The 24,048-nt window shown below is 43.7% G+C and overlaps 1 protein-coding gene across 1 annotated transcript; it reads left to right on the top strand.

Moving 5' to 3' along the window:
* Positions 1-21,886: 21,886 nt before the first annotated feature.
* On the top strand, positions 21,887-24,048 carry LOC114595301 (disintegrin and metalloproteinase domain-containing protein 20-like). The gene has a single exon (XM_028725605.2). It carries the CDS (start codon positions 21,887-21,889, stop codon positions 24,041-24,043), a length of 2,157 nt encoding a protein of 718 aa, XP_028581438.2. The 3' UTR covers positions 24,044-24,048.

Here is a 24,048-nt window from a genome sequence, read left to right as displayed (position 1 = left end):
TTTTTTAAAAAATGACCTTGCATCAAAACAATAATTTGAGCTATCCTCTGATAGTCCGTGTGCAAAACTATGCTTGTGCCAAATACATCCCCCCCCCCCAGCCAAACAAAAATAAATTCACTTGAAGTTGCCATGGAGTTTTCAGTCGTATCAGCGCTCGTTTCAACTGCCTGTGAAACGGTTTGTCAGGATGAAGTCACTCATGGTTTTAATTAGAGCTACCACTGATTTTTCACCTGTTAGACAAATTCCAAGGTGGATTTGATCAGCTGAAACATCTAAAGGAATTCAAAGGAAGCTAGCTTATTGGGGAAGATTAGAAAGAGGCTCGTCTCTCTTTTAGCTTTACAACTACTACTAATAGTAAACTTAAGTGGTGAGTCCCAACAGGACTGTTGCCAAAGCAGAGGCATAATGAAACAATTGGTGGGGGCGGGGTGAAGGTATCAGCGTGCTCAGTGAAGTCCCATGGACTTTAGAAGTGCATTCCCACCCCCAAAGCAGGAGCAATGCTCTCAGAAGCAGCCCAACAAGGACTGGACATGTCTAGTAGCCTTGGAATATGGAGTGACAGCTCACCCACTTCTGCTCACCCACTTCTGCCACTGGAATCTCAGGCAGCCTGGTTGACCCAGAGCTCCTTTAACTAAGTTTGGCTGGGACACCAGCTACAACGGGATAGGGAACCTCCCACATGCAGGCCAGAGTTGGCGCTCCTGGCGCTTCAGATGTGGCCTATGAGGTCATTTCCCCCAAATCATGGCCACCTGCCCCACACCTGTTGACATATATCAGGTGTGGGACAGATAGAGACATGGCTTCCAATGCACAACTGGGAGCTTTTAAGTGCACTGCCAGTTGTGCACGTCATTATAAATGACTTGGATGAAAGAAGTGAGGGGATGCTCATCCGATATGCAGACAGCACAAAATTGGGAGGAGTGGCTATATTCCTGAGCTGCTGAAGGGGTGATGGAATAGAGTGAAGGAAGCCTCTGACTCTTACCAGCAAACTTATTTCCCTGCACCTGGAGTCTTCCTTCCACCTTGTTTTTGATGGAAGCCTCATGTTTTAATTCAGGCATAGGCAAAGTCGGCCCTCCAGATGTTTTGGGACTACAACTCACACCATCCCCGACCACTGGTCCTGTTAGCTAGGGATGATGGGAACATCTCCAAAACATCAGTCTCCAAAACATCTGGAGGGCCAAGTTTGCCTATGCCTGCTTTAATTGCTACTGGGAACAGAATGTTAAGCTAAGAAGATCTAGATATAACCCAGAAAATATATACATACATCATTTGCAAAGCTGGATTTTGCACATCTCTCAACTGCCAGTTAATTTACCCCAAAGCAAAACTTAAGTCATATTTGAAAAGTCCTATCCTATGTCTATGAAAATCTTCAGGAGCCTCAGTAAGGATGATATCACACAGGTAGAGCAGGGAAGGGTAATTGCACAACCCTAGAGACGAGTAAAAACCAGTCTAGTCAAGTACTCTTCCCCCCCCAGCTGAGGCTAACACCAGATGCTCACAGGATGATGAAAACTCACGGTTTTGCATGCCTGGTAGGACTTTGGAAGTCCACTGCTGGAAACCCCCAAAAGTTGCTGCCATCCAGTAGCTATGGGCCAATGATCTGACTAAATTTAAGGCAAATGTTTAAAGCCTGCACCACTGCAGCCTGCAGGCAGGGAGATTTGCAAGAGGAAGAAAGCAAGCAGAAAACTAATACATCAAGAAGCGGTCTGAGCCAGAAGTTCTCTCTGGTATACTTCTTTGCCTGTTAAGTTTGTGGCATTCCTTCTGTAGTCAGAACCTGGCTTACCCACTCTACTATCTGACAATTTTACTCCTTCAGCCCCCATATCCTGAGATTCAAAGGCAGAGCCTGAGAGCTCTCAAGTGTGGCACCAGTTCTTCAAAAAACAAACAAAAATTCTAGTTACGATTCTAGTTTGTCTTGTTAACAGGTCCTACTGTGGGATTGTTGCCTCATTTCTCCTGTGCTTACTCAAAGCACGCCTGTTTTTGGTGTTTACCTCTCTCAAAGAAACAGAGTGACACTGACTGTAAAAAATATAAAAAGGCTGGAGAAAGGAGATAATTTAAATTTTAGAATGTGTGTGAAGGCTCGAGACAATAACTTGCCCCATTGTGCTATGATTCCATGGTAGGGAGCTGAGTTCCCTTTCCCCACAGCCAAATCCAACACCTGCTTGCCGACAACTACAAAATTCCTGGCTTGGTTGGCTCATTTTAGAAACCAACAAATAAAGTATTTGCTATTCCAGCTCAAAGCAGCTTTGCAATTTCTAGATAGAGAAAAGAATACAAAAGAGCACACTTATTTTTAGCATTTTGGGTTTTGTTTTTGTTTTGTTTTTTTGGTTTTGCATCTGCCTCTTCTTGGAATCTCACCAGGGAAGCTTGTTCTGCAGTTTGACTTTCATTGCATCATACAAACAAACAAACAAACAAACAAACAAAACAACCCACCTCTTAAATACATAATAGATGTAGTTGAACACACAAAGGTACTGTGCTAATTTGAAGCATACGTCACTAATCAAACAAATGACAACAATATAGGTTATATCAACATCACTGCCGAACATTAGGCTGTCTGTCCCCTTACATCAGGGTTGAGGAACATATGATCCTCCAGATGTACTTGAACACATCAGACCTAACCAGCATGGCCAATGGTGAGGCAGGATGGTAGCTGTAGTTCAACAGGTTCAGGAGGACCACAAGATCCCCACTCTTGCCTTACACATATGAAAAAAAGTCAGCAAATTCAAGTACCTTAGGAAAGAGATTTTTTAAAACAACAACAATAACAACAACATACCTCTACCTGAGGCTTACTCAATACTATACAGCACACAAGTGGTGTGCCAAAAATTTCTCCTGTGTTTTTTCTTGACCATTCTCCATCCATTAATGAAAGAGGAAACTGCCTTCAAGAACTTTCCATGGCTGAAAGTGTGAAGTTTTGATGGACTTACCTTACTCTCAAGGTGGCCAAGGGGTGTTGTTGTGGTTTTTTTTTTGTGTATGTGTGTGTTTTCTTTCATTCAACAAATTATCTCACCAGCAGTCTACACTTTTGCAGGCTGCCCAGGTACCTCCAGCGTACTCTTAGAATGGCAACGATGACCACCTGAGATGTGCTGGAACACACCTGAGAGGTGCCAGAACTAAGTTCTGGTGAGTTCCAGCTGGAAAAGAAAATCCCTGGTTTTCTTTTCTTTTCTTTTTTTCTTTTTTAAATAATACTTTATTAGGATTTTTTCAAAAAATTAACAACCAACAAAAGTCAACAAAAATCACAAAAAACAGACAACAAACATCAGAAATCCAAACAGAAAAACAGAAAAAAGAAAAATGCAAAAAAGAAAATTTAGCATGAAAAAAAAGAGCACTCTTTCATATTGGTAACTTTCAAAACCTTATTCTCTTTACTTCCACCCACCTTCCCTTCTTGTATTCTACTTTAAAAATTAGTTCAGCAAGATCATTCATTATTTATTTTAAACCTTTATCCCTCCCTTTGTAGTCTTATTTATCTTAATCGCTAGAAACCCCTTCATTTCATTTTCAGAGCCCTCAGCATTCATAAATTTTACAGTATTTTTGTAGATAGACTTTAAACTTCTTCCAGTCCTCTTCCACCTGCTCCTCTCCTTGATCTCGGATTCTGCCGGTCATTTCTGCCAGTTCCATATAGTCTATTACTTGCATCTGCCATTCTTCCAAGGTGGGTAGATCTTGCGTCTTCCAATGCTTTGCAGAAAATCCCTGGTTTTCCGGTCTCACACAGACACCTTTCCCAGTCCCGATCTGGCATCAGGAATTACAGGAGTTGTAATCCAGCAACAGCTAGAGGGCTGCAGGTTCCCTATGTCAGCTAGTCCAACCCTCCCGCAATGAAAGAATATGTAGCTGGCCCATATGGGGATGAACCCACCACCTTGCTGCTATCAGCTCCAGGCTCTATCCAACTGAGCCACTAGAAGCTTCCAGTTTCTCTTACAAGGAGAGCAGGGACTTACAAAAAGCAAAGAACCTGCTCCCACCAACTGCAAGTCTAACCAAGTCTAACCTTTGGCTTCTGGGCTGTTTGTGTGCCAGTAACTATGAAAGATAAAACTGAAGCTTTCCCCTGATTATGCAAACTAGCATAAATGCTCCAAAGTGCAGCAGGTGTCATGTGAATTTCTAGACACACCTCTCACGAGCTGTAGATAATGTTAATCTTGGCACATTACATCATGCTTGGATATTTGCTAGAGAGGAGGCTTCCCTCCATATAATATCCTACTAATGCAGCAGTGAAACTGCCTTCATTAGGCAGAGATAAGGTAATGCATGTGGTAATCTTTTTGGGAGAAAGTTAGCTTTTATGGAGTGAGAGAGAGCCTTGCTTGTTTCTATACAGGTACTTTATGATGCTGAATTGAGCTCCTCAATTAATAATTCCCCATATGGTATTTGCTCATTAATGCTGGAAATAATTCTTTTTTGTTCTCTAATTTTGTTAGCTAATAAGGCTCGAGGGCATCTTCAATGATAGGCGATAGCTGAGGAAGAGAACAAGTTATTACTTATGTTGTTTACACAAGTGCAAATACAGTAGTAATACATGAGTGCTTAGTGACAGCTATTTTCCTTGGAGTAAGCAACATGGATGGGCATCAGCTACCTGGAAAACCAGCTGTTGATTGCAAACCTAAATGCACAGGGGACTCAGAAAAGTACAAAAGATCCTATGCTTCAGAACATTACATTGCAGAAGTAGGGAGGTGAACGGAACGGCTGTGTGTGTGTGTGTGTGTGTGTGTGCGCGCGCATGCTGCAGAGCTTGAGCGTTTGTCCTGCCTTTGTGTTAATTAAACATACTTTTGAACACTGGCATATCACTTGGGCCAAGGCTGAGTTCTACATCTTTTACCGTATCTATGTCTTTTACTATAACAACATGAGCAGTAAGTGAGCTATGGCATTGAGGGGTAAGAAAGTCCTGAAAAGCCTTCAGTTACCACCACTTCTGTCACCAATGTTGAGTTGAGTTGGCATTTGTATGTGATGGCAAAGTCACTTTAAAAAGGCAAGGGGAGAAGGAGGCAACAGCTACACACCACTAATTTGTGAGCCTGGTGAAGCCATGAACACTGGTAGCAACCCAAAATATTTATGAGGAAAAAAGGGGGCAAACAGATTCCAAGGGGACAGACTTCACCTCACACATTAAACCAACTCTATTTCACACTAATGCTCCAATCCTAAAACATATTTATGCAGAAGTAAGGAACACTGATTTCAATAAAATTTACATCCAAGTAAATATGTATAAAATTGAAGACTTAATCAACATTTTAATTTATTTTTTTATTAGCCACGTTCTCTTGGCGCTGCTAAAAATGCTTTGCTGCAATAATGAGAACAATAATGAGAATCCATCTCGATCTGATTTGTAGAAGTGGGGCTTGCACAATTGAACGCTTTTCTTTCAGCAGCATTTGCTGGTGTTGAAATGCAGGGACAGAAAGCATTGCCTGTTGGGTTTCTGCCTGTGATGCTGCTGCGAAAAGTACAGGAGTCCTGAGGGAAATATATGGCAGTCACAGGTACTGAGTTGTATGTCAAGAGGTCAGTCAATCCACACACTGCAGGATAGTGAAGTAAATGCGGATAATATGGAGCCCTGGATGCACAATATCAGTTCAGAGAGAGGTGGTCATTTCTGGGTTAGGATGGAAGGGTCTGACAATTTCTATTCTATTAGTTTTCATTTTAAATTTGGTTCTCAACATTTGGAGATATATATATATATATAGATATAGATATAGATATAGATATAGATATAGATATAGATATATAGATATAGATATATAGATATAGCTATAGCTATAGCTATAGATATAGATAGATAGATATATATAGATATAGATATAGATATCTCCTCACAAAAATTCCTCAACATTTTAGTGTGAATTTCTCTGACTACATTTTTAATGCTGTTCTGACACAAGCACTCTCCAATTATAATGCATTTTCGTATGTTATTGACACTAATATATTCATTTTTAGGCACACCTTGACCTTATATAATGCATTTTTGCAAATATTGGTTGCTTGGAGAAGTGCGTTGCGAATTTCAGATAAGTGAGATTTGGAAGGATGGCTACATTTCAGTTCTCATACCGTCTCAGAAAGTGTGAATTTGATTGATTCAGATTTAAATGTGAAGTGAATCGGTTTTCTCCTCCATCCCTATTTCTGAAGTGAAAAAGAAAAAGGCAGAAGAAGTGAATGAGAGTTAAGCATGCATTGCAAGAACAGAGAATCCGCCTCCATATGTAATCACATCATTTTACTTTGCATTCAGCCTGGAATAACTAACTACCTTGTTAGTGAGACACATTCACATCTCAATTATTTCTGCATCCAGACCTTTAGAGACTTTGAATTGCTTCGGAGATTGAAGGGATCCAGACCGGAGCATCTCAGCTTCGAATACAAACTGCTTAAGGCAATCAGTTGAAGACAGGGGACAGGAAACATGAATTGAATTGCTGTAGGTTGTACCCACGGAAGTCATCCCATTAGGGCAAAGACTTACACCTGCACAATGAGACTTCCTCTCCCTATTTTCTCCATATGTCACCCTCCCAATCTGCTCTGATCCCCCATAATTGGGAAACAATAAACAGCACAGTTTTCTAGGGTGGCATTTGCCCATCTTTGCTCCCCATACTGTCACTTATGGCCAGGAACAGCACAGCTGTCTAGCCTGACCTAGCTAGGCTGCCTAAGTGCTTTAAGCCAAAAGGAATATTTGAGCCTTAGCTTATACTGGACCAGCATAATGCATTTGGGCTTTATCCTGTCCACTTTTCTTGGAGGGTAAGACTGGCTCCTTATAGAATTGTAGAATTGAAAGGGACCACAAGGATCACAAGGACCACAAGTAGTGATGTATGGAAGTGAGAGCTGGACCATAAAGAAGGCTGTTTGCCGAAGAATTGATGCTTTTGAATTATGGTGCTGGAAGAGACTCTTGAGAGACCCATGGACTGCAAGAAGATCAAACCTCTCCATTCTGAAGGAAATCAGCCCTGAGTGCTCACTGGAAGGACAGATCCTGAAGTTGAGGCTCCAATACTTTGGCCACCTCATGAGAAGAGAAGACTCCCTGGAAAAGACCCTGATGTTGGGAAAGATGGAGGCCACAAGGAGAAGGGGACGTCAGAGGACAAGATAGTTGGATAGTGTTCTCAAAGCTACAGAAGTGCCTGGCGTGCTCTGGTCCATGGGGTCACGAAGCAGTCACCATCCTTGTCCAGAGCCTTGGTGAACTGCTTGATTAAGCCGAGTTTGATGTGCAGCGGTGGGAAGAGTATTCTGTCTCTGTCCACCAGAAGGTCGTTGATGACGTTCCTTTCTTTGCAAGGCACCAGTTCCTCCTGCACAGGCCAGTCCTTCTTCGTGCAATGCTGAGCACGGTCCCTACTATCCCACATGCACAGAAAACATGGGTACTTGGTGAAGCCAGACTGTTGTCCCAACAAAAAGTTCACCATCTTCAGGTCAACACAAATAAACCACTTATGCTGATCATAACCAATTTTCTCCAGCACATACTTCACCGCTTCATAGCTCTCCTTCAGTGTACTCGAGTGAGCCAGGGGTATAGAGGCAAACTGGTTGCCGTTGTGTAGCAGAACACATTTCAGTGATCGCTTGCTGCTGTCAATGAACAGTCTCCAATCTTTGGGTTCGTACTGTGGCACTCTAAGCTTGAGCAGAAGCTGTGCAATATCTGCACAGTAGACCAAGTCCTTCTCTTCCGAGAAAAAACGGAGGTACTCTTGATGCCTGTTGCGGAAGAAGCTGATGCGAGCACTGTCAGAGAGGAGGTTTTTTTCCTTCAATCTGGATGCCAACAGTTCAGCAGAGCCCTTTGACAAGCTGAGGTTGTGAACTAGATCATTCAACTCCTTTTGGGAAAATGGATGTGGAGCATCATCTTCAAGAACCACTTCTTCTTCTTCATGTCCTTCAACACTGGAGGCATCTTCGTCACTAATATCAGGAAGTTCTCTGAAGATAGGCACTGGAATTTCATCACAATGAGCTACAGGACGACGTGCTGATTGAAGATCAGGATACTTCATGGGGCGGCTGCCCCATTAACTTAGTTTTGATCCCCCAACTTTATGCTTTGCTGCACCAATTTATGGAAGATTTCAAGGTTTTATGACTTCAAACTGATCCCTTTTCGACATAATCACCCAGAACTATCGGACCTGAATACTTCTTGTCATTAAAATAATCATTTCCAATCAAAACAATTATTTGACAAGGCATTTTATCCCCACCAACTTCTTCTAAAATGCTGCACACAAGCGTACATGTGAACAAAAACGTAAAAAAAGACATGTGGCCATAGCTCAAAAACTTGACCTGATTGAGCAAAACCAATGTGATTTTTGGATTCAGCGCATCAGATTCATCCCAAATCAGCTGAAAAAATGCAGACAACAAATTTGTTGTTGACCAGTGTAATGTAGCAATAATCCTTAAGGCTTGGCAAACCACTGTGCCTGACTGCCTTTTCATTCCGAGTGCAACCAGTAGCAGTCATTAAATGAGCAACCTAGTTTTGACAGATTGCATAGTGTCCTAACGAGGGCTCATAAAATATCCTGTTTTGCTAGGTTGTTACAGAAATTAGTATTTATTTTATTTTGTTTTACTAAAAATAAAGCCCAACCAAACGCTGCTGTTATTAGAAAGCATTTCCTCAATCTAGCAAACAACGGCATAGTTTTCTTGACTCAAAAACAATATTTAAAAAGCAAAGCTCGCCAAGGCCACTGGGCTTCGGCAAGGGAGTGCTTTCCATTTTAACAGCCTGGCACTTCCAATCATCTGTTACAAAGACCCACACCTGGGGATGAATAACAAAATGTCAGCATGGGGTCAGTGTGGGGATTGTACACTTCTGCTTGCAAGGCAGGCATTCCTGATAGAATCCCCTTAATTACTGTCACCCACCCTGCCTCTTAGCGAATCACATTCCCATTATTAAATATTCAAGGGAGGACTTCGCACTCAGCACAGCGGGACCATTCATTTTCTGGTGGAGGCAGCAATCATGGCAATCTTACTTTCCACTTCCAAAGGTGTAACCCAGACTCTTTTAGGGGTTTGTGTGTGTGTCAAGCAGCCTGCAGGGCCCCTGTACACAGCCAGGGGCCTGGATGCAACTAAATAGGTCTCAAGTGAAACAGCTCTGCAACAGCTTCTGACACTGTATGAGTGCCAGTGTGGTGTAGTGGTTAAGAGCGGTAGACTCGTAATCTGGTGAACCGGGTTCGCTTCCCCGCTCCTCCACATGCAGCTGCTGGGTGACCTTGGGCTAGTCACACTTCTTTGAAGTCTCTCAGCCCCACTCACCTCACAGAGTGTTTGTCATGGGGGAGGAAGGGAAAGGAGAATGTTAGCCGCTTTGAGACTCCTTCGGGTAGTGATAAAGCAGGATATCAAATCCAAACTCTTCTTCTTCACCCAAGCAGGGTTGCCACCTGTCCCGTATAATATAGGATCGTCCTGTAGTTCAATGTAAAATACTACATCCCCCATTGATTCAATACAGGACACAGTTTGTCCTGTAGTTCCACTCTGCTTTACTCTCTCTCCCTCCCATTCTCTCTCTCTTTCTAGGCCAAGTTAGGGATGATCTTCAAATGCCTGCCCTTGCTCCAACAGGGAAGTCCATGCTGGCTTGGCTGGATAAACTGCCTCTTCTTTTCTTTACTTTTCCCCTCCTCACTCCCTCTTCTCATTTTGCCCCCCCCCCCAGGAGGGGCAAACTAGGGCAAGGCTTTCATGTTATCACTTCCAGTTTTCTGCAGCTTCGGTTTGGGTTAAGGCAGCCATTTGTGGAGCCACGCTGAGTATTTGACGGAAAAACTGGGTATGGATTTTGGTAAATGCTTATTTCCTGTTTTGTATCCCACACTTGCAGCCCAGCCATGCTCCCAGAGCAGTTTACATTCAGCACAGGAGAACAGTGTTTTGAGTAAGGAGTTTAGGCTGTGTTCTAAAGTGCTTGAACCAGTTGACCAAATCTAGCCTGGCTTATGACTTTGTGAGGCAAATAGCCCAGTGATACGTTGCCATGGGAACAAAGATGGCCCAATAAAGTATAGGTAATGGGCGGAGATAATTTATCAGTATCCCTCCCCCTCCACTTCAGCTAGGTGTCCAGTGCTGTGCAAAGGGCAAGGGCAAGGCTGCATTTTGATTCAGTCAGAGAACCATGGGCTTTGCCAAAGCATCTTGAAGGTCCAGCCTGTTCCACCAAGAAGACCTGAGGTGGAATCAATGGACTTTGGGTGTCTGTCGGAGTGTTTAACCTGCACCTCCACCTATGCTTGACCTGTATTTTTGTACTCGGTGGACACTCACCCTGTATAATATTCAGGGGAGGCCTTGCCAGCCATGCCATGGTCAGTGGAATGTCACCTTGTGTCTTTGTGGAAGCGAGTCTTCTTGGTTGTGGCACTGAACATCTTCTTTTACACAGTTCAGGTGATGTTGAACTCTGGTGCAACATAGAGAAAATTGGCAATGTTGTGTCTCTGGCAGCTGGCACCCAACAACATCTGGAGGACTCCATGTTGGCTACTCACAACCAAAGCTTTTTGCAAAAGTCTCGCAAAGACCCAGATTCCTGGATAAGATAAAACAGGGAAGTACTTATATGACAGGTTGGATCAGAGACGTACACAGATGAATCTACCTCAGTTTTTCTAGCCAAATCCACTTCCACCAGACATGTCTACAGCAAGGGCTACAGTTCAGTGGTAAAGCAGTTGCATTGCATACAGAAGGCCACAGGTTCTGTCCCTGGCATTTCCACATAAGGCTGCAAAAGGCTCTTGTTTGAAATTCTGGGGAGTTTCTGCATGCCAGTGTAAACAATGCAGAGCGAGATGGTCTTAACCTGTATAAGGCAGATTCCTTTGCTCTTTTCTGCCGGCCCGCTATATTTAAAACAAAATGTAGCATAAGCAGTTGGGATGTTTCTTGCACACAACCCCAACTCCTTACCTTTTTTTTAAAGAATGCATATATCGCTGGAAGAATGTGTCCATTTTGTATTTACAGTTAGTCTTGTAGTGGCAGGAAATAATATTACCCATTTATTTGCACAACAGTACATTCGTACTTCCTGACACTTTATATAAAAGCTGGGGTTTGGGAGATGCTCTATTTCTATTATGTAAGAAAATGATCCTCTCTCTCCCCACCCAAACTGTTCCCGTCTTCTGTTATCAAGCTGTTCTGTCCTGCAAGCTCACAGGAAAGGCTGCAATGTGGTTGCTATGTGAATTTTGTGGATCGTGCAACCATCTGTGAATTTTAGCTGTTAAGAATATTAAAGAGAGCCGAGAAAGGAGGTGACTGCAATAGACCAACTGCTGGAAGTAAACATTTTGGCAAGAAAGAGTCTGTCATGGAAGACAGTACGCCTTCTCTCTTATCCAAGGATTGTCAATGTGAAGTTATGAAGGTAAGAAGGAACCCTGGGGGGTGAGACCAAAGGCCCATCTATTCTGTTTCCTCAATGGCCAACCAGATGCTTGTGGGAAGGACATCACTCATGGTCCCCAGCAATGGAGGGATAATGTGAGGCACCAGAAGCATGGTGGGATGGTATCATGTAGGGCTGCCATATTTTGAAGAGCAAAAAAAAAGGGGGACATATTTGCTGACTTATACTTTTAACTAGGAAGTGAGAGCTGGACCATAAAGAAGGCTGATCGCAGAAGAATTGATGCTTTTGAATTACGGTGCTGGAGGAGACTCTTGAGAGTCCCATGGACTGCAAGAAGATCAAACCTATCAATTCTTAAGGAAATCAGCCCTGAGTGCTCACTGGAAGGACAGATCCTGAAGCTGAGGCTCCAATACTTTGGCCACCTCATGAGAAGAGAAGACTCCCTGGAAAAGACCCTGATGCTGGGAAAGATTGAGGGCACAAGGAGAAGGGGACGACAGAGGACGAGATGGTTGGATAGTGTTCTCGAAGCTACCAACATGAGTTTGTCCAAGCTGTGGGAGGCAGTGGAAGACAGGAGTGCCTGGCGTGCTCTGGTCCATGGGGTCACGAAGAGTCAGACACGACTAAACGACTAAACAACAACGACTTTTAACTATGGATTGCTTAGGATGACTCTACCCATGAAAAAGAGGACATGTCCTGGAAAAAGAGGACATATGGCAAACCTAATCATTCATGCTATGATTTCCCTCACACCTATATCGTTGAGACGGCTAGAGCGCCGGTGGCGGAGAACTCATTCCGAATCTGACCGGACACAGGTTAGAGCTCAACGTCGAGCCTACCAAGTGGCGATAGCGACGGCGAAGAAGAATTTCTTCACCGCCTCTATTGCATCTGCAGAAAACAGCAGCAGGAGACTTTTTCAGGTGGTTCACAATTTAGCGGAACCACCTGCAACATCGGGGCCCAGTACGGGCCACATGTTCTCCTGCAATGATTTTGCAAAGTTTTTTGCAGATAAAATCGCTCAGATTCGGGAAGAAGTAGACTCCACCGTGGGAGCAGGGCCGGGGCGGGAGAGTGCTAGAGTTCTGTCTAGTCAAGTTGAGTGGGATCAATTCCAATCTGTTACCTCCGAGGATGTGGACAGGCTGCTTGGACGAGTGAAACCAACCACCTGTCTCCTGGATCCTTGCCCATCCTGGCTTATAAAAGCTAGCCGGGAAGGACTGGGCAATGGGCTTCGTGGGGTGGTGAATGCTTCCCTCCGTGAGGGAGCCTTCCCAGACCCGCTGAAAGAGGCGGTTATTAAACCGCTTCTTAAAAAACCATCTTTAGATGCGGCCACGATGGCCAACTATCGCCCAGTCTCAAATCTTCCATTCCTGGGCAAGGTGATTGAGCGAGCGGTTGCCGAACAACTCCAGGCACGCCTGGAAGAGGCGTACCATTTGGATCCCTTCCAGTCGGGATTCAGGCCTCATCATGGGACTGAAACTGCCTTGGTCGCACTGGTTGATGATCTCCGGCGGGCTAGGGACAAAGGTGAGAGCTGTTTCCTAGTTCTGCTGGATCTCTCAGCGGCGTTTGATACCATCGACCATAGCATCCTTCTGGACCGTCTTGAGGGGCTGGGAGCTGGGGGCACTGTTATACAGTGGTTCCACTCCTTCCTCCTGGGCCGTGTTCAGAAAGTGGTGGTGGGGGATGAGTGTTCAGACCCCTGGGCTCTCACTTGTGGGGTGCCTCAGGGTTCTGTCCTCTCCCCCATGCTTTTCAACATTTACATGCAGCCGCTGGGAGAGATCATCAGGAGGTTTGGGCTGGGTGTTCATCAGTACGCGGATGATACCCAGCTCTACCTCTCTTTTAAATCAGAACCAGTGAAGGCGGTGAAGGTCCTGTGTGAGTGTCTGGAGGCGGTTGGAGGATGGATGGCGGCTAACAGATTGAGGTTGAATCCTGACAAGACAGAAGTACTGTTTTTGGGGGACAGGAGGCGGGCAGGTGTGGAGGATTCCCTGGTCCTGAATGGGGTAACTGTGCCCCTGAAGGACCAGGTGCGCAGCCTGGGAGTCATTTTGGACTCACAGCTGTCCATGGAGGCACAGGTCAAATCCGTGTCCAGGGCAGCTGTTTACCAGCTCCATCTGGTACGTAGGCTGAGACCCTATCTGCCTGCGGACTGTCTCGCCAGAGTGGTACATGCTCTGGTTATCTCCCGCTTGGACTACTGCAATGCACTCTACGTGGGGCTACCTTTGAAGGTGACTCGGAAACTACAACTAATCCAGAATGCGGCAGCTAGACTGGTGACTGGGAGCGGCCGCCGAGACCATATAACACCGGTCTTGAAAGACTTGCATTGGCTCCCAGTACGTTTCCGAGCACAATTCAAAGTGTTGGTGCTGACCTTTAAAGCCCTAAACGGCCTCGGTCCAGTATACCTGAAGGAGCGTCTCCACCCCCATCATTCTGCCCGGACGCTGAGGTCCAGCGCCGAGGGCCTTCTGGCGGTTCCCTCATTGCGAGAAGCAAAGCTACAGGGAACCAGGCAGAGGGCCTTCTCGGTAGTGGCGCCCACCCTGTGGAACGCCCTTCCAGCAGATGTCAAAGTGATAAATAACTACCTGACATTCAAGAGACATCTTAAGGCAGCCCTGTTCAGGGAAGTTTTTAACATGTGATATTTCATTGTATTTTTGGTTTTTATGGAAGCCGCCCAGAGTGGCTGGGGAGGCCCAGCCAGATGGGCGGGGTATAAATAATAAATTATTATTATTATTATTATTATTATTACCTATACGGAGCCAGTCATACGGAGCGGAACTGGGGAAATTCCCAACAGGTCTTGAATTGGCAGCGTGCCTTTGGTTTGGTATTTCCAGCACTTCACTAACCTGAAGTGGTACAGCTGATGAAGAAATTGAGCTCTTGTTTCTTTTTGCAAATTTGTAAACTGGTCCTGAGTCCTTAGATATTATTCCCCCCATGCCTCTGCGTTGCCTGACAAGGAAACTTATAATAAAAGTGTTAAGAACAAAAGAATTGAACATAAAGAGGACATAAAAACAAAGCCATCGAAAAGATGACATCAGAGAAAATGTTCCTTTTTACCCGACCTTTGGTTGATTTGATTGACATCCAATGCCCTTTTAAAATGTGTGTTTTTTCCTTGGGGGGGGGGGGAGTTACTGGGTTGTTGTTTTTTATTTTGATTATGTATTTTGTTGTTTTATATTTTGATTTTATTCTGTGAACCGTCCTGAGACCTCTGGGTATAAATAATAAAACAGTTGCAAAAAAACAAACAAACTAAAAGCTTGGAAGAATCAGCTTGGAAGAATTTAGGGTCTTCTTAAAGGCCCCAGGACATACTGGGACAAGTGGGAACTTTGGAAGGAGGAGGAGGGGATTCCACAAGGAACGTGGAAAAATTTAACATGAGTTTTGCTGGCTTTGGGGTGGGATGGATCCCATCTTCAGCATTCACAGTACTTTTTACCGTACCTGCACCTGGAGAACAGCAGCATGCCCAACTTACACAAATTCACTAGGTGAAGATATTCCCATCACTTCATCTCCATGCCAGGAAATGCTTTAAAGGTAAAGGTAAAGGGACCCCTGACCATTAGGTCCAGTCGTGGCCGACTCTGGGGTTGTGGTACTCATCTCGCTTTATTGGCTGAGGGAGCTGGCGTACAGCTTCCAGGTCATGTGGCCAGCATGACTAAGCCGCTTCTGGTGAACCAGAGCAGCACACGGAAACGCCGTTTACCTTCCCACTGGAGTGGTACCTATTTATCTACTTGCACTTTGACATGCTTTCGAACTGCTAGGTTGGCAGGAGCAGGGACCGAGCAACAGGAGCTCACCCCATCACGGGGATTTGAACCACCGACCTTCTGATCAGCAAGTCCTAGGCTCTGTGGTTTAACCCACAGCGCCACCCGCATTCCTGGAAAAGCTTTACTTGCACATTTTAAACATATGTTTATTTTTGTACATCGTGCAGAAGCCATACATTAAGGAAAGTTTCCAATCCTAGACAAGTTGAACATTTCCTTCTGCAAAACTCAGTTTTTTTAAAAAAAAAACAAACCTGTTGGAGAAGAAAACTGAACGCAAAACACATATATTCCATGCTTGTCTTCTGGTTCCGTCATTTCTTACTGAAGCTGCCTTCTGTGACTATCTTAAGGTGTGCAGGCTTCAGACATCAGAAATAATGTAAGATAAGAATTAATTCTGCCAGAAATTCTTCCTTAAAGAAATAGCAGCCCCATGAGAGTGCACCATGGAGGATTTTATTTATTTTTGGCAGCATATACATATTTAGGTCTGATTCAAATAACCAGCTCGGGGACTTCTTTTGAGATGGACTCTTAAAATACTGTCCCTATGCCAGGAATTAGGAATGGTCTTATTAATTTCTTGTCCATTGTAACAATTATATATATATATATATATATATATATATATATATATATATATATATATATATATTATTTTATTCAGTTTTCACAACAAAGAAATTATAAGACAAACAGTAAGAAAAACACAAAAATAAACTCAAAAGCACAAAAATACAAAAATACAAACAATTAACATAAGGTAGAAAAAGAAAAAGAAAAAACCCTCTTTTTTCATTTATCCACTTTAGTCAACTTATTATCCTGACTTCCTCATGCCTCCCTTTTTTGTATTCCAATTAAAAATTGGTTCAGCAAATTCATATCCTATTGGTTAGTCCTTAATTATTTTTCCTCACATATTTCACATATTTTAACTTCAAACTTTCATCTAATCTCAATCCACTCTTAAGTAATCTTTTGCTTTATTTACTAGAACCCCTTCATTTCATTTCAATGTCATCAACATTCAAAAATTTTACAATGTTTCTGTAAATAGACTTTAAATTTCCTCCAATCTTCTTCCACCAACTCTTCTCCCTGATCCCGAATTCTGCCAGTCATTTCCGCCATTTCCATGTAATCCATTACTTGCATCTGCCATTCTTCCAAGGTGGGTAGATCTTGTGTCTTCCAATGCTTTGCAATGAGTATTCTTGCTGCAGCTGTAGCGTACATAAAGAAAGTTCTGTCCTTCTTTGGCACCAATTGGCCGAGTATGCCCAGGAGAAAGGCCTCTGGTTTCTTCAGAAAAGTATATTTAAATACCTTTTTCATTTCGTTATAGATCATTTCCCAGAAGGCCTTAATCCTTGGGCACGTCCACCAAAGGTGAAATAATGTACCTTCAGTTTCTTTACATTTCCAACATTTATTATCGGGCAAATGATAGATTTTTGCGAGCTTGACTGGGGTCATGTACCACCTGTACATCATTTTCATAATATTCTCTCTAAGGGCATTATATGCCGTAAATTTAACCCCAGTGGTCCACAACTGCTCCCAGTCAGCAAACATAATATTATATCCTATATCTTGTGCCCATTTTATCATAGCAGATTTTACCGTTTCTTCCTCAGTGTTCCATTTCAACAGCAAATTATACATTCTTGATAGTGTCTTAGCATTGGGTTCTAACAATTCTGTTTCTAATTTTGATTTTTCCACCTGGAAACCAATTTTTTTATCCAAATTATAAACCTCTCTTATTTGAAAATAATGTAACCAGTCTCACACCTTCTCTTTAAGTTTCTCATAGCTCTGCAATTTCAATTTGTCACCTTCCTGTTCCAAAATTACCCAATATTTTGGCCATTTGGCCTCCATATTGAGCTTTTTCAAAGCTTTCGCTTCCATAGGTGATAACCACCTTGGGGTTTTACTCTCCAAGAAGTCTTTATACCTTATCCAGACATTAAACAGTGCTTTCCTGACAATATGGTTTTTAAATGCCTTATGAGCTTTAACCTTGCCGTACCACAAGTATGCATGCCACCCGAATACATTATCATAACCTTCAAGATCTAAAATGTCTGTGTTCTCAAGAAGCAGCCATTCCTTCAACCAGCAAAAAGCTGCTGATTCATAATAAAGTTTAAGATCTGGCAGGGCAAACCCCCCTCTGTCTTTAGCATCAGTAAGTATCTTAAATTTAATTCTGGGCTTTTTGCCCTGCCAGACAAATCTAGAAATATCTCTTTGCCACTTCTTGAAACAATCCATTTTGTCAATAATTTGCAATGATTGAAACGAAAACAGCATTCTTGGCAATACATTCATCTTAATAACAGCAATTCGACCAAGCAAGGAAAGCTTCAAGTTCATCCAAATTTCTAGATCTTTTTTCACTTCTGACCAGCATTTCTCAGTTATCTTTAGTCCATTGTAACAATTTTTGTCAACCTAGGTTGTGTGTGGTTGAACAATTCACTAGTGAATTCAGATACTGATTTAATGTGGCATGGCCAACAATCTCCCCCTTCCGAGCTTTTGTTGTGTGAAGCCTTCTGCATACAATGCTCTCCTGTGTGTCTGTGTAGGCGTCCTCTGCAGTATGGGGCTTGGTGAGAGAGACTTCCACATGTGGGCAGGGGCAGTGGGGACAAGAGAAGCTTTGGCAGGGAATTGAAATGCATCCTCTAGTACAGGCATACCCAACTTCAAGTAGGCTGAGATCTACTATCCAGCATTAAAAACTGGCAGTGATCTACCACACTATCCCATTGTCATTAGGTGCAAGGGGTAAGGTGTTGGTGGCCAGGAAAAACCCCTTTCTTTCCTTAGCACAGATCCACGGTCGATTCCTTTTTTAATAATTTTTAAATCTTTTAACAAATCATCCTTCCCTTTATACATTTTTGCAATAATTCCAATAATACTCCTCACAAAACTTCTTGCAAACCTACAAACATCGTCTGGTCTTCACAAATACTTTTCAAATAGTCTGTAAATTTACTCCAGTCTTCTGTGAATTTCTGGTCCCACTGGTTTTGAATCCTTCCTGTTAATTTATCTAGTTCTGCATAGTCCATTAACTTCATCCTCCAAGGTCCACGTTCGATTCCATCGCCTTTTTCCATGTATTGCCCAAAGGGAGGTAACAGCTGATCAAACCACAGGTCACTCTGTATGGAGGAGGAAAGAAAAGTGCCCTCCTTTTATCCAGCCTCACCCCGAATGTGCAACATCGGCAGCCCCACAGCCCACTTCCCTTTGCTCCCGAGGGGGACTGCTGCACCCTCTGCCCGTCACACGAGCACGGCCCTGCAGCACCCAGCAAGGGCTGCCCAGCCGAGGACGGCAAAAGCGGAGGCACAACTCTCTCCCTCCTGCAGCCACCTCGCAAACCCCATTCAGCCTTCCGGTGTGTGCTGTGGACCTCATGGGACTGTGGAAGCGGAGGCACAGTTCCCTCCCTCCCGCAGCCAAACCCTGGCTGCGAGGGAGGAGCAAAGGCTGCCTGGCCATATTGTGACTGATGGAAATCCATCCATCTACCTGTTGATCATGATTGACACGTTGGACATCTCTGCCCTAGTATATTCAGTCAGTCAGTTTTATTGCACATAGTCAAAGGCTGCCACAGTGTACACAGAATCATTCAACAATTAAAAGAAAATATACTGGATTGATACAACAAACTTAAAACATTTATATTATCTACTCTAAACAGAGCTATACAAGTACCTTATTATACAAGTTAAGACATTAAACAATAAAATTTATAAGCTAAAATTATCACATGGCCACTAATATATTAAAAAAGAATGTTAATTAATACAATGTGCAATTATATTTGGAGTTTGGTGATAAAGATAGAATATAGCTTGATGTAGATAGGGTCAAATAAATTCATGCCCTAGTATATTAAATTTGCAGCAACAATCCCTCAGGGGTGGGGTGAAGTGCAGCTTGATATGCACCTCATGCAAATACGAACAATGGCTTAGTGCAAGCACTGGAGTATAAAGGACCTCACCAGAGAGAAGATTGCAGCCACTTTGCCTCTCCTCTGGCTCTGCTGCTGTTGAGAGCCAAGCCATAGTTTGGCTTGGTTCACAGCAGCATAGCAACAGCAGGACTGGAGTAGAAGGAGGAGAAAAGCAGTTGCAATATCTTACCAGAGAACCCACATGCTGATGCTTCTGCACTAAGCCATGGATTACTTTAGCATGACATATGAAGCACGTGTGTAGAGCTACCAACAATGGATTTGCCAGAAATCTAGCTACCTCCAGAATTAGTGATCCCATGTGAAATTGGGGAGGGGGGGACAACTTCTCCTGTACTCCTTAAATGGTGCCCTTACACCTGTCTTCTACTGTAGGGTTCAAAAACTAAAGAACAGACATGAAATGTGTTGGCCTGTCAGGAAAGAGAGAACCAAAGAAAAATAATAATTGTCCTCTCACTTCATAAAGGTTCTGAGCCTGGCTCCTACCGCATACCATTAGAAAAGATTACAGTATCCCAGGGTACGTTGATTTTCAGACCCCCTTTTTTCTCTGGCAGCAACACTGCAGCAAAGCAAAGCCTCCTAGCTAATCTTTTCTATCAAAGGAAAACACTTTAGAGCCATAGATAGTGACTTGTTTTTTCCTACCTCCAAGAAGGACTTACATCACAACGTAAAGTAACACCTTCCTCTTATCTCTGCAACTTTGCTACCAAACTGATAAAAAACTATGACATGCATTTAAGAGAGCACATCTCTAGTTAAGAGGATGTTGAACCACTGGAATAACATTATAAATCACTTCACCTCTTTAGAGCAAAAAAAAGTTTAAATAGTTGACAGAAATAAAATGGTAACAGCTAGACAGGGTGGAAAATGCCATATTCTAATGTAGTCTGAAGAGTAGGCAGAGGTCGAATAAAGAAGGATGCGTGGTTTCTGTTTACTCTGTATATAGGCAAATTGCATTTTGCTGTAAATGAAGAATTGCTATCTTGTCTGCTGGTTTAATAAAGAGGCTAAGCTCTTGTACTGTCAGGGAATGTTTGTGAATGTTCTGAGTTGAATGGAAGGTTGAAAAGCACAGACTGTCTTTGAGGGAAGTGGCAGGTTGCTTTTGATGGGGGAATTCAAGGAACTTAGGTATGGTAGCTAGGTGCTATGGGCTGTTTGCACGAAGAAGGGGTGTACCTAGGGGTTGACCAAGGTGGCCCCCACTGGAGACACAGGCCTGGGGTGTGTGTGCAATAATTGTGCTTCTGCTGCATCATCCTAGACTGGCTCCTGGATGGAAGGGGTTTTTCTGGGGTGGTATAGGCCACCCAGCAACACCCCTTGGCCGGCAAGCAGTGTGGTGAGACTGTGAGTCAGAGGTGCACACATCCCCACCACCCACCTACCAGGTAAGGCACTCCACTTTCTTGAAATGGAGGGAGAAAGTTGGGGGGAGTTTTGTGTCCTGCAGCAGCTGCCAGAATGAACCAAGTCAAACTGGAAATTGGGAGAGAACTGAGGTGATGGTGGTGAATTTGTGTGGGGGTGGGAAGAGCAGGGGAAGTCCAGTACCTGACAGAACAACTATGGAGCTGGAAAGTGAAGAGACCTGGGTGCCCATTGTGTGCCACTGAGGTGCTTCATTTGGGAAAGAAACTGTGGGAGATTTGGAACTCAAGGCCTGGAGCAGGAACTCATGGAAGCTCCCGTTGAGGGAGGCTGCAGCTTGGTGTGCAAAAAAGGAAGATGCTGAGGGGATTGGGAGGGATTAGAGGGGTCATTCACTCATCCGGGTGGTTTTGAATGAGCTGGTGGCCAGCACTCCCTGCTGGCTTCCCTTCTCTGAAGGAGGTAGACAAGTGAAAACTGTGGCCAGAAGAAGCACTTTGCTCACCTGGGCTTCTTCAACTGGCCAAGTGAAGAGGAGCTTTTGCCTCAGAGCTGAAAAGGAACTCAGCAACGCAAAGACGATTGTTCTATCACCAGTTACTTTTTTGTTTTGCATACATTTAAACACTAATTGAATTGTCACAGAAAGTACTATTTATATTCCATACCTGACAACTGAGGATTATAACCCATCCAATGTAAGAAGTGGCTTCATGCCCACTGACTGATGCTGAAATAGAACTTGTTAGACTCTCTCTTTTTTTTGCTCTTCTTCATGCAACCCTCTCAGGCAGGAACTTCTTAGGAATGTTTTCTTCCCTGCTCTTCCTCTGCCATTCTGTTCCTTCTTTGATCCTCCAAGCTCCGCCCACATTCCACAGACGGAGCACACTGGCAGTTGCTAGGCAACATATCTTCCTCCTCTCCTAATTCACATATAGCCTCCTTCCCCTCTATCTACTAACCTGGTAACAACTGTTTGGGGCTTCCCTTTCAGGGATGAGATGCCAGAGGTGGTGCTTCAAGAGATTCTTTCCTCTTTCTGGGAAAATGAGTGGCAGCCTGGCATGGCTGCTCATTATGTTCTTGAGGAATCTCCTGAGTGCGACTGGTGGCCAGACACCACCTCAGGGCTTTAGGTATGCCTCTTATGAGGTGACCATCCCAAGGAGACTGAGCTTCAGGTATGGACTACAGGAAACCCTGGATGTCAGCTACCTGCTACAGATTGAGGGGAAGGGTCGGGTGGTGCATCTCAAGCAGAAGAAGGGCATTGTTCCTAAACACTTCCCCATCTTCACATACAATAAGGAAGGGGACCTCCTGAATGACTATCATTACATCAGGGATGATTGTTTCTACAGTGGCTTCATACAGGACAAGCCTCTCTCTTCAGTCACTCTCAGCACTTGCTCTGGGGGACTCAGGGGCCTGTTACAACTTAACAATGAGACATATCAAATTGAACCTATCCAGCCATCTGCTACCTTTCAGCATGTGGTGTATCGGCTGGAAATAGAGGAGGGTGCCATGCACATGAGGTGTGGGTTGACGGAGGAAGAGCAAAGGAATCAAGAGGCCATGATCCAAGACAGAAAGCATGTGGCTGTCAGAAGTCCTCCAGCAGAACTCTGGTGGCCACACAAGAGACATGCAGAAGTGGCATTTGTGGTGGAGCATGAACGATATGTTAAGTTTAATAAAAATGAAACTGATATTGCTTTGAAACTTCTTGAGACCATCCATATGGTAAATTCATTTTTTGAGCCATTTTTAGTTGAAGTGTCTATAGCAGGACTGGAGATATGGTCAGAAAAGAACCTCATAGATGTTGATGGTGGAATAGGTGCCACACTTAAAGCTTTTAGTATATGGAGCCGTAGCACTCTCCTTAACCATCTAAAGAATGATGCTGCTCACTTAATTGTATACAGGTCGTATGGAAGTACTATCGGACTAGCATATGTAGGACAAATTTGTAGTAAATATTGGGCCACTGCTCTTGAAGTATCAATATATTTCAATTTGTTTGATTTTTCTGTGCTATTTGCTCATGAATTTGGGCATAATCTTGGCATACCCCATGATAGTTCGGACTGTAAATGTGACCGACGTGCCTGCATTATGGCTGCTTGGCACTCACGGACTGATAAGTTTAGCAACTGCAGTTACCATAGGTATTTCAATCGAAAGGACTCACCTTGCTTGTTGATTCCACCAGACCCTGATCAAATGTATAACCTCGAATACTGTGGCAACAAAGTAGTTGAAAAAGGAGAGCAATGTGACTGTGGTACAACTGAACAGTGTCGATTGGATTATTGTTGCAGGCCAGATTGCACGTTGCGTCCATGTGCCAATTGTTCTTCTGGACTGTGTTGTGCCAGGTGCAAGTACCGTCCCGCTGGATCCATTTGCAGAAAGAGTATTAGTATGTGTGATCTTCCTGAATTTTGCACTGGAACCTCAGGCCAATGTCCAGAAGATGTTTATGTACAAGACGGTGCCCCTTGTGGTGATGGAGTCTATTGCTATCATGGCCGTTGTAGTACTCCTAATGGGCAGTGTGAAAAGATATTTGGCAAGAAAACCGTACGAGCTTCAGAGGATTGTTTCAGAGGACTGAATGTTCAAGGTGATCGCTTTGGCAATTGTGGCCTTGAGCATGGTATTTTAAAGAAATGCAATGCTGAAAATATTCTATGTGGCCGAATGCAGTGTAGTAATATTTATGGGGTACCTACCTTGGAGGAACACCAAACCATCATTCAAACCACCATTGGCAAAAGTAACTGCTGGGCTATAGACTACCACAGTGGAATGGAAGTAGCTGATCTTGGAGCAGTGGAAGACGGTACACCTTGTGGCACTGGCATGATGTGTATTCGTAGGGAATGCAAGAACGTGTCCCTCTTGCAGTATGATTGCAATGCCACAAAGTGCCATAATAGGGGAATATGCAACAACCACAAACACTGCCATTGTTCTTATGGTTGGGCCCCTCCTGACTGTCTAAAGAAAGGATATGGGGGCAGCATTGACAGTGGGCCAATTTCAAAAAACTGGAATGGTGTCAGTGTAGGTAGTATTGTAGGAAGTGTGTTAGTCCTTTCCATGGTAACTGCTGCTGTTGGCATGGGTATGTATTACAGGTTTGTGCTAAGTAAGAAGGTTAGAAGAAAGAGTTCAAGAATCTCTCCATCATAATGAAC

This window comes from Podarcis muralis, chromosome 4 (assembly GCF_964188315.1).
Source record: "Podarcis muralis chromosome 4, rPodMur119.hap1.1, whole genome shotgun sequence".
Lineage (NCBI taxonomy): Eukaryota > Metazoa > Chordata > Lepidosauria > Squamata > Lacertidae > Podarcis > Podarcis muralis.
Note: the sequence above shows the minus strand (reverse complement) of the source record. Positions and strands in the feature narration are given on the sequence as shown.

Excerpts from the sequence above, each read along its gene's own strand:
- LOC114595301 (XM_028725605.2), top strand. The coding sequence starts at position 21,887 with ATGAGTGGCAGCCTGGCATGGCTGCTCATTATGTTCTTGAGGAATCTC.